This window comes from Gossypium arboreum, chromosome 10 (genome assembly GCF_025698485.1).
Source record: "Gossypium arboreum isolate Shixiya-1 chromosome 10, ASM2569848v2, whole genome shotgun sequence".
Classification (NCBI taxonomy): domain Eukaryota; kingdom Viridiplantae; phylum Streptophyta; class Magnoliopsida; order Malvales; family Malvaceae; genus Gossypium; species Gossypium arboreum.
The window spans coordinates 128,337,344-128,348,597 of record NC_069079.1 but is presented as its reverse complement, the minus strand read 5'-3'; the positions used below and the strand labels follow the sequence as shown (position 1 = coordinate 128,348,597).

Genomic DNA, 11,254 nt, shown 5'->3' with positions numbered 1-11,254 from the left:
CTGATTCAATTATTAAAACACTATATGTTACACAATCTTAAAATGTCACATTATTAATCTTTTATGTTTTTCAAGTTCAGAGACCAAAATAAATCTAATTATCAGTTTAAATACTAAAGTAAACCTAATTACTAAGTTCAAAGACAAAAAATTATATCATCCCAAACAAAACAATCAACTCAAGCATTTTTTACATAATATCTACTTCTACTTATAATTTTTAAACCTTTAATTTGAAAGAAAACACACGATTAAGCATACTCTTAACTTACATGTCACGTCCTCCTAATCATTACAATAACAACAGTTTCTACTAACATAGCAATGGAAGTATTTTTCCTTTATATTAATACATACAAATACCGATATTTCATTATATACATAGAAATATATTTCTATACAAATATAAAATTTAAAATTATCAGTTCAATTCAAAAGCTTCATTAAATTATATATTATTTTAAATATAATTATAAAAATAAAAATAAGATAAAAATTATGTACCTAGTTATTAATCAAAACTAATCGAATTTTGACAAAAACAAAACTTAAATTCCTTTATACCAAAACATCACCAACTACCATAATCAAATCCATTGCCCTATCTAACTTTTTTTTTTCTTTTTCTTTTTATCGTTTTAGTTAAAAAGAAAAAAAAATCTTTTAAAAAATAAACCAAGGTTAAATCGATTTTGATTTTTACTGGTTAAACCGTCAAAAACAACTTGTTACCTTGGTTGAATCCAATTTTTATAACCATGATTATATCTCATATTTATATACGAATATAAGTTAAACACAAGCCTCAAGACACTGATAATAAAAAATACTATTTCCTTAGTAATCAAGATTCATTAACGGTGGAACTAACTAAAAAAAACAAATCAGTTCCATATTTTTCGAAGGCCAAACCCTAAAACTTAACCACAAACTACCCCTTCAACTAATCATATCAGAGTTCCTAATTCTACTCTAGAATTCTAAACATTCAAAGAGATTCCAACACTAAAATGAGTGGAAAAAAAAAACCTGCAGTTAATATATGAACCAGTTATTTTGTCTTTTCTCCATTCTAATTTATTTTTCACTTGCCTGTATGAAAAAATCCTGTTTGGCTTCCGGGAAAGTGAAAAACACAAAGCTGAAATCATCCATTTGAAGTCGAGAGCGAGCAGCCTAGTTTTCTGGAAGTAAAATGCGAAATCATCCTGGAGAAACTTTGATATATGAGGAAAATAATTATGGTATTGGACTTTTACCAGAGATGTTTCATTTACATGAAGATTAATGATAAGTATATAGCGAAGGGATATATAAATATACACAATGAAGTAATGGACCCTAATTAATATTTTACATCTCTATTGCAAAAGTCAAACCTAGTCATGGTGAACCTCAGCCATGAAAGAATCAGAACATGCATACATGTATATTTATATGTATATGAGCTACGGTATGTATATATCCATATAAACTTAAATAATACTGCTAACCTAACAAAACTGTTCTGAGGCCTGGGTCAAAGTACTCTCAGGTGGGTGATAGAGCCAGAAGCAAAGTATGCCACCAGCCACATGCAATGTTTTCCGGACTGCAACCCTCGATAGTAACTTGAGATGGAATATTGCGGTCAATCACGTCGCCAAGACCAAGCTGTTTCAAACACCGAGAACTCAGGATTTCAGTTTTTAGTTTCAGCCAGACACCACAACATTGGAAAAGATATGCAAAAATGTACTTCCATGGAAATTATTTCGAAAAAGTACATAAAAGTGTATGTAAAATCTATGGGAGTATCCCCCGACAATGGAATAAGAAAGAATATAAAGGATATTCCAATGTTATAAAGACAAGCTGGAAGCATTATACCTGACCATACTTGTTCCATCCCCAGCAAAATATTTTGCCATCCTCTACAAGCAACCGACGCATAGAGTCAACAAACTAGCAAAGAATGGAACAGTTCAAATATTCAAAAATACATTGCTGGTATACCTGTGATTATTGCACTGTGACGAGCTCCACACGAGACAATTTTAACATTCGTACTTTCCAGACTCGGAGCATCCAAGAGTCTCGGGATAGTCTGATTTTGAAATTCAAACACTAAGATTAATTGGACAACCTTTCTTCGCATAAAACTAGTGAAAAAGAGCTAAGAGCTTATAGGACCCTAGTTATCCATTTTCATTATCATTTGAAACAAGGTAGGAATCTAATCCTTGCACTAAAACACCCGAGAAAGCTGCATCAAGTAACTGATTTATGATGTCTTAAATGGAATTCAAAGAATAGAAACTTGGTGCATACCTCAGCTTGATCGCCTCCAGTTCCCAACTGCCCAAACTGATTCCCACCAAACGCGTACACATCACCATCAGTGGACACGCAAACTGTGTGCCACAGTCCTGCTGCAACCGACTCTATCCTGATGCCCAGTAAGGCAGATACACAAGTTGGGCTTAATTCATCATCTGTACTTCCTTGCCCACACTTGAGAAAAAAAATAAAATCAAAAAGATTTTAACTCCCTATATCACAACACTTGAGGACAGAACAAACATTTTATCTAACTGAGGAGAGATGAATTTAGGAAAAAGGAATCGAGAAGATTATCCCTTATTAGATTGAACCTCATCTTCAACTTTACTGAGCTTTTTTCTCCACCAATTTCTACTTTACCTACATATCGATCCCGAAGAACAGTTAACTTTGAGAAATTCCAATGAGTGTTAGGGATGGATATAAGGATTGAAACATTTAACATGCCAGTGGAAGAAGAGGAATATGTTTTACTTTATAATGTTACAATGATTGAAGGCCATAACCAGAGGACCATCCTGAAGCATTTGAACGTACGGTTAATTAAGGATCATGCATTTAACGACAGAAGAAAAGGTGCAACGTCTGCTTCAAGTGGACTACATCCATCCATGATTAAAGATAGTTGTACTTGTAGGCACTAAACAATAAGAGCTAATAGTAACCTCAGGAGGCAATTCTATAGAGAGAGGAGTGAATGAAAACAGCAGTATTAGAGTATACCGTGGTGATTATTGTTAAGCTATTAAATCTTTAGAAAAAGTAAATATGAAGGAGAACAGACAAATGGGAATGATTCCGATATGTTATTGGTTGGTACAAACACCTAAACTATAACGTGATTAGGATCTCAAAGAGGAAAAGGGCAGTCCTTATAAAAATTAGCACTAAAATCTGCTTTCATTTTGGAAAGAAAACTCATCTGTTATTTTTTCTATTCTCTGCCTCACTTTTGCTGAGGAATTGTTTTCTGGGGATGTGATGTGTGACCAACTCGAAGTAAAAATAAAAAACAAGGCTAAGCCTTGAGGAAACTCGAGTGACTATGTCTTTAAGAAGAATTAACCAAGTCACCAGACTATTCAATGTGAACTGCTACTATTAAATTATGATGATGGCATCTAACCTGTCCATAGAGGCCCCAACCAAATGTAAGCAATGCTCCAGCATCTGTTCACGCAAAAAATTGCTTAATGTGATAATGGTATCAATCTAATTTGAGATTAACAAAATAGAGAAAGATATACAAGCAAATCAGACATTGGACGAACAGAACTTCTCATGCCATGCAACATTCTGATGAATGACTATTAACACTTCAAGTTCACACATATCCATGGATACCTCGCATGTCAGTGGATTTAATGAATCACTGAGCATCCTAAGCATTTTTAGTAGAGTTGTTTTAATTCCAAAGTTATTAATGAGCCTTCAAGCATTTGTTATATAGATGAGCCATACCTGATCAACTGATCACCATAAGCTTTTCTTATTTTAATGAAACTATGTTCAATTATCCTGCCTTCTCTCTCTTGGACTTCTAAAGGGCATCAAAATTTAGACCAATTCATCTCCAACAAATGTAACCATAGACAATAGCTTTTTCTAATAAACTATTTTTTTTCATAGCAATTTAACCAGTTAAACAAGGGAATACAAATAAAGACATACCTGTGATTACTGCACTGTGTCGCCCCCCACAGGCAATCCCCTTCACATAACTTCCAGGAACTCTAAAACTCTGCCTTTCTGAACTCAAGCTACCTCGAGAAAGTGCAGAAGCTCTATCTTTCCCCAAAGAAGAGGGCTCAATACAAGGTATGGGATGAGGCGAGGATACCATACGTATCCTGGAACCCAAACCAAGCTGTCCCTCACCTCCATAGCCCCAACCCCAGACCTGCCCATTATCTGAAACTTAAGGAAAATTAGGATACATCCGGTGTCTAGCTTCACAAAAAAAAAACATTTACAGCTTGGAAGGTAATGCTAGAGGATACCATGCACATTTCACTGATAGTCCAAGACCTGGACAAAGTACCTGATAATGCTAGAGTATGGCGCCCACCGGCAGCTACAGTCGCAATCCTCACTCCCGGATTCAAAGTTACTAGACATGGCAGTGCCGATAGAGTTTCATCACCGGACGATGAGCTTTCAGCAGAATGTTTTGCTGATGATGTTCTTCTTCTTTTTGTACCTTCCTCCCCCCCTCCTTTACTATCGGCAGCAGAAAATGTCCCACCACTTGATCTTGAGCCTTGAGACCGAGGGCTCACTTCAAGGATTTCACGCTTCATAAAATGAGTATACCAACAAGAACAGATATCAATTTGTTTATCTTAACCCAAAATATATTTACCTTGTTCTGCCAAAAGTGAGTTCTGTCTTTCAAATACATCCTTCTCTAAGCTTGTCCCCATGGGTAGATCACCAAATACCTTTCCTGAGGGAATACACTCTTTCCACCCCCATGTATAAACTTCTGCAGTTTCTGTTAATAAGAAAGTCAATCAACTTATTAGCTCACTCTTTTACTAAGGCTCCGACTAGTTGCTAGTTCTACTAGCTAAAGTTCTAAAAGCAAGTCATATTTGATAAACAAACAAGTGAAACATCAAATCTACAAACTTATGTTTCTTATTAGTAACAAAAATTGACTTTCGTTTCCAAATGCACTTCTTTTGCCTGTTGCTTCCCGAATCATATACCAACTAACTTTTAATCGTTCTCAAAGTATATGTTCCGAATTCATGTCATCCAACACAATCTGGACAAATGTAATGGGGAGAAAAAACTGAACATTACCGTATTAGGAATATACTCTTATTTGATACATACATACTTGATATACACTCGAGTACAAGTAACAAATAGTAAAACAGGTGAGAGTATCAGAGTCGGTCTCAGTATTACCTGTAACTGCAGCACAGTGAGCCCAACCAGCTGCTGCTTTTACTACAGAAACTTCAGTTGGAAGTGGAAATGGCTCTGGAATTTCCTGAAACAAGCAAATTACAGACAAAGGAATATAAATTTTAGTTCTCTAAACAAATACAACCCCAATAAAAGGGAAAAAGAAATATATGGGAAATTTAGTGCATTAAGATACCCCATGCTTCCCGGATGTGACGTAGCTTTGACCCAAATCATCTGTTGAACCCCATGTGATGAGCTTCCCTGAATCTAAAATTTTAAACAAAAAAAAATAGTTTCATATAAAGTTAAGCAATGCATGAATATTATTGTACATACCAAAATACAGCTTAAACCCATTTTTAACAAGAAAATGAAGAAAAAAAAATGTTCACTACTTAAATTTATCTATTAACAAGTTTAAACTTCAAAGCTATCTTTTTTTCAATGTAAAGAACAACTACAAATCTAGTTAAAACTCAGTGAGATAGAGAATCAAGTATATTCAGTCTAGCTAATTTAACTCAACTGAGTTGACTTTGAGGCAAAACAGAACAAAAACAACGGAAATTTTGAAATTTCTGTTCCTCTCCTCTCCTACATTTTCTCGCCAACCAAACAGCTCAAAATGTACTAATTCAAATCTACACCAAACACAGCCACGATTACATATCATAAAATTTAAATTTAAAAAAAAATATATTTTCAACAATGTTTCATATAGGAATAAAATTGAAATTTAAAAAATATTAATAATAAGCAACTAGAAATGGCCATGGCGAATCCGCAACCGCCACCGCATACGTCGGTCCAACTCAATAACAACTTGAAACTTCAAAGCTATTTCTATTTAATATACGTAACAAAAACAGATCTGTAATTAAAACTCAGTAAAACAAAGAACTCAAGTGAACTCAGTCTAGCTAATTTAACTCAACTGAGTTGACTTCGAGACAAAAGAAAACAAAAAACAACGGAGAATTTGAAACTTCTCTTCCTCTTCTTCTCCTACATTTTTCTCACCAATCAAACAGATCAAAATGTACCAATCCAAATCTCCACCAAACACATCGACAATTACATATCATAAATACAATAAGTCCTTTTAATAAAACAACGTTTCGTATATGAAAAGAAAACTGAAATTAAAAGAAGAAAATAAGCAAGTACCAGAAATGGCCATGGCGAATCCACAACCACCACCACAGACGTCGGTCCAAGAACAACCTGCGGAAGCCGGAATCCGCACATTCACCGGCGATAAAAGCGGCGTCCGTTGAGGTAACGCGCCAGGCAAATATCCCCACATGAAAACCACGCGCTCTTTGTTAACTGCTTCCTCCATTTTCACTTCCTTACTTTCTTTTCCCTCTCCATTCATCTCCAACAGAGAAAGGAAAAGAAATCCAGAAAACGAAAATAATTCAAAAAAAAAATACTTTTTATTTTTATTTTTAATTATTTATTTTTGGGAGAATTTCAATTTTCGTAATGGGTGTATAGAGGGGAGCTCTCTAAATTTTTGGGGCGAATAAAAAGCGGAAGCGTATCATTTTTTTTTTCAACTGAACGGGTAGGATGATCACGCGGGGCTCAAAATCCACGTGGCAAAATATGAGCCGCTAGATTTATAAGCGATTCTTAACCAGTAGTTGAAGAGGAAGTTTCTGGAAGTTCTCCTCTTTTTTGTGAAGTTATGTACAGTCTTTACAGAGCACTCGTGGTTGATGGCGTGTTTGATTAAATTTACGACACGTGTCCGATAGGCTCAATGTCTAAGCATTGTGGTCAGACACGTGTCGATAAATTAGAAGGGTGTTGTTCAAAGTCTCCTGACACGTCATTAATGGGTCCCATTTTTTGCTCTCTGAATTAATGTTTGGCTTTTCCGTATTTGTATTTTCTTTCTCTTTTTAAGCATTGAAATGAAAGGGACAAATAATTTTCTTGTCACTATTTTTAAAATCGGATCGGATTAGTCGACTAAATTTTTTGGAGCAAAAATTAGTTGAAGTATTTTTCTAAGTAAATTGAAATTGAGTTAAAAATCATTAAATCTGAGCAATTTTTTCTTTTTAATATATATTTTAATTTTTATAAATTTTAAATAATTTATTCAATGGACAAAATTTTCATGAAAATCTTAGTAAAAATAATTAAAGAAAATTTGGGTATAATGATTTTTATTATCAAACAATATTTTGAAATTTAAAGAAAAATAAAAAATTTGCATTTTAAATGTGTTTTATGTTGAAATTATGGCTTTATTGGTAATATTTTAAATGTTTGGAGTTTAAAATCTGAAATTTTGATAAAATATTTTTAAACTGTTCGTTAATTTAAATATTTGATTTTATGTTTAAAACCCTCAAATAAATCTTTTAATTAAAAATTAAATTAAATTAAATTATGTATGAATCCAAATTTGAAATAGTTAAAAGGATAACTCGTAATAATAATTTGATACAAAGTTTAGTTAAATTAGTTATATATGTCATTATTTTTCTTTAATTGGTTAAATAAGTTGTTTTTTTGTTTAAGATTTATAGAGATAGGTTGATATTAGAGGAGAGTATGAAAAGTCGATTTTGGATGCACTTTCACATACTCTCTTCAAAATCGGTCTATTTCTCTAAATATTGAAAAAATTTAACTTATTTAACCAATTAACAACTAAAAATGATATATATGCAGAATTTAACCATAAAGTATATCTTTTAGTAAGCAATGAAATTGATTTTAATGAGATTAAAAATTACGATGATAATAAATTAGTTATTAATAGTAATAAGATAAGATATTGTATATGTAAAATACTTCTTTGGATTTAAGTGCAACTTTAACAGTGAGGAAAGAAGAAAAAAAACCACTAAAATAATTATTTTAAAGATAAAATGAGAATAAAAAAAGGGTAATATTGTAAAATGGAGGGACCATAGAATTTTCTAGAATCTCTTATTTACTATTGAAAATAAGGGTTTAATTGTGAATTTATAGTGAAATTTAAACAGAACTTAAATATATCAAATCAATTAGTCAGTTTAATCTTAACTCGATTGGTATGGATATTGTTATTAATATAGGAGGATGTGGATTCGAGTGCACTGAAGTGCATAATATTTCTATTTATGAGTTGGGGAGGGAATATGTATAGTTCTAAGCATTGTCTCAAAAAAAAGCAAGTATGATAAGAATCAACAATGAAATCATTTAAAAAATATACAAAATCAATTATCAAATCATTTAAACTCGAATTTAATTCTAACTTGATAAATAAAAAACGATTTAAATTACTTTTACATATAGAAAAAAAAGTATAAAAATGAAAATAGATAAAGTTGATGACCTTTGGGGTCTTCAAAAGGAACACAATATTCATGCATTATTGGCACAGAACTATAAAGATTATTTCCATTTTTAGCTTCAAATGAGGAACAATAATTGGTGATAATGTGATGTCTCAATATGAAGAGATATAAGAACAAGGACTAGTTAAAAATAATAATACAATTCCACTTATTTATTTTCTTTTCAAATTGATCCTATTACCTTTAACATTCCCATGATTTATAGTTTGGTCATATTCAGTTCACAAGTCTAGTCATGCAAAAATAGAAAATTGAAAAATAATTAATTAGATTACGGTACATTTACGATATGGGTAAAATTTTTATGTAATATTTGTAAAATGTGAAAAAAAATCGAAGTTCTTGTTGAAATGATGAAATTCAAATATTGATATTCATGATACCTTACATTTAAGGGCAAAGTTAGAAATTTTTTTCAGAAGAGTCGAAATTAAATTGTAATTTTTACGATAATAAAAATGTAATTTTTAAAGGATTAAATTAAAATTTTATCATTTTTAGGGGGCAGAGTATAATTTTACCTTTATTAATTTAAAATTTTAAAAATTTTAAAAGGCCAAAGTTTTTCATTTTAGAGGGGGGCTAGGGCACTTACCAGCCCCCTTAGTTTCACCCTTGCTTAAGTTCAAATCGGAAATTTTAAGAATATGAATCAATATTTTTGGAATCGGATTAGTAGTTGAACTAATTAAACCACCAGTCCCCAGTTCGATTAATTCGTCCCGTTTAAAGCTGAAAAATTATTAAAATTTCAGAAAATATATAATATATAAATTCTGACTCAATAATCAATTCAACCATACTGTTTTTTTGAATCTAACTGATTTTTTAATCACTCTTTGAATCGATATTCTAACTAGTTTTCGATCCAATCGATCAAACTGATGGGTAGAAACAAATTTGAGCCGTCCATAAGCAAAACCTCAAGGTTTTTTGGGCCATATTTAAGCAATGAAACATGATGACCCAAAAATCTCTAACGATGTTGATCTTGATAGCTTTTGCATCTTTTTTTAAGACAATCTTTGATGATTTTGATTTGGGGGGCCCATCCAACAATCATGTGGTTGAAATTGATGGGCTTATCATTAGGCACAAACGTTCATGTGATGGAGAAGTGAGGCCCAATTATTGTTGTTTGAGTTTGGGCCCACATCATGGATCAAATGATTGATGTGGATTGGATCATATGTGATTGCATAGGGAACATGTTGGGCCTTAAAACTATTGGATTAGCAATGCACACGTTTCCCATTTCCCCAATGTTAAGGGTAGAAAATTTGCAAATGTTGGCTAAATAATATAATTTCCAACTTGTCTTGAAAATTTTGATTTATTCAAACTCGAATTTAAAAAAAATTTATTTGAATAAGTAAACTTGGTAAATTCAAAATAACTTGAACTCGAAATATTCAAGACCCAAAAAAGCTTGAATCTAAAAATGACTCGTAATCAAAATTAGAGATGGCAATGAAGAGAGGTGGGGGCCGATGTTGCCAAGTCCACCACTTCTTCATAATTGGCACTTTCTACCCCATTACTCACCATTTTCCACGATGGATGTTTAATTTTAAAAACCACTATCACGTGTTGGATACATCTTTCTTTATCCCAACTTGCTCCACTCTATCCTAATTCAAACATAATTCTATTCGCCCCAAAGAAAATAAACTTGAAATGGAAAACACCCATTTTATAGTTATATACAATATATTTTCAACACTACCCTTTTAATTATTGTATATTCATAAAGGAAAAATGATAATTTCATATGGTGGACAGTGCAGGGCAAGCAATTGTCATAATCTCATCATATTCACCGGAAAAAAAATTCATCTCGTCTCACATCACTCTTTCAAAAAAAAAAAACTTCATGTGAAATTGATTAATTTTAAACCTATCATGCGGTTTAGATTTTGTCATTCCTACTTAAAATTTGATCTAATCCTGAATTAACCTAATCGACCCATTTAATAAGACTATTGGATAACATTTTATAGATTTAGATTCGAATTTTAACATCTATAATTTATATACAAGACTACTATCTTCGAGTTCCAGACATGTACAGTTTTTTCCCCACCAAAGCACCACAGTTTAAAGCAGCTGAGATGTGGCCAAAAAAAAAAAAAAAAAAAGAAGAAAAAAGGCAGCTGAGAAAGTGAAAAATGATGTAAACCATTGAATTTTTAGGTTTTGCTTTGGCATTGGAGGGCTGGGTTTAAACCACTCGTTTTAGTATGCCACTCGTGTGGTTAACTTAATCATTTGGTCCAATGATTGTTGCTAAAGAATCCTATTCGAATAAGTGTAGGATATAATATATATTTGAATGTAGGATATAATTGTATATAAATATTGAATACCAATATTTTTAAATATAGATATATAATTACATCTGACACTTATTTGAATCCGGTATTGAAACATAAAAAATATGATCCGATTGAACCAAATGATTAATTTTATCTCACAACCCGCTTAAATTAAATTCGAATCTGATCCAAATTTCAACTCGATTTTGATGAGAAGAAATCAACAATCCAAATCTGAAAATGGCTCAACTTAGAAATGGTTCGAATCGCCGATTGAGTCTTAGCTTGATTGACATCAACATTGTTGCTAGTGTAGGAGGACGTAGATTCAAG

At 32.2% G+C, this 11,254-nt stretch overlaps 1 protein-coding gene across 1 annotated transcript; it reads right to left on the bottom strand.

Moving 5' to 3' along the window:
- Positions 1 to 832: 832 nt before the first annotated feature.
- Positions 833 to 6,837, bottom strand: LOC108464117 (ultraviolet-B receptor UVR8-like). The gene is made up of 12 exons (XM_017764217.2): positions 6,409 to 6,837; positions 5,435 to 5,508; positions 5,239 to 5,323; positions 4,685 to 4,816; positions 4,364 to 4,600; positions 3,994 to 4,233; positions 3,449 to 3,492; positions 2,311 to 2,493; positions 1,996 to 2,086; positions 1,870 to 1,913; positions 1,494 to 1,653; positions 833 to 1,208 (listed from the first exon to the last, which is right to left on the bottom strand). The coding sequence occupies exons 1-11, from the start codon at positions 6,617 to 6,619 to the stop codon at positions 1,531 to 1,533; spliced, it is 1,464 nt and encodes a 487-aa protein (XP_017619706.1). The 5' UTR covers positions 6,620 to 6,837; the 3' UTR covers positions 833 to 1,208; positions 1,494 to 1,530.
- Between the last annotated feature and the right edge of the window lie 4,417 nt (positions 6,838 to 11,254).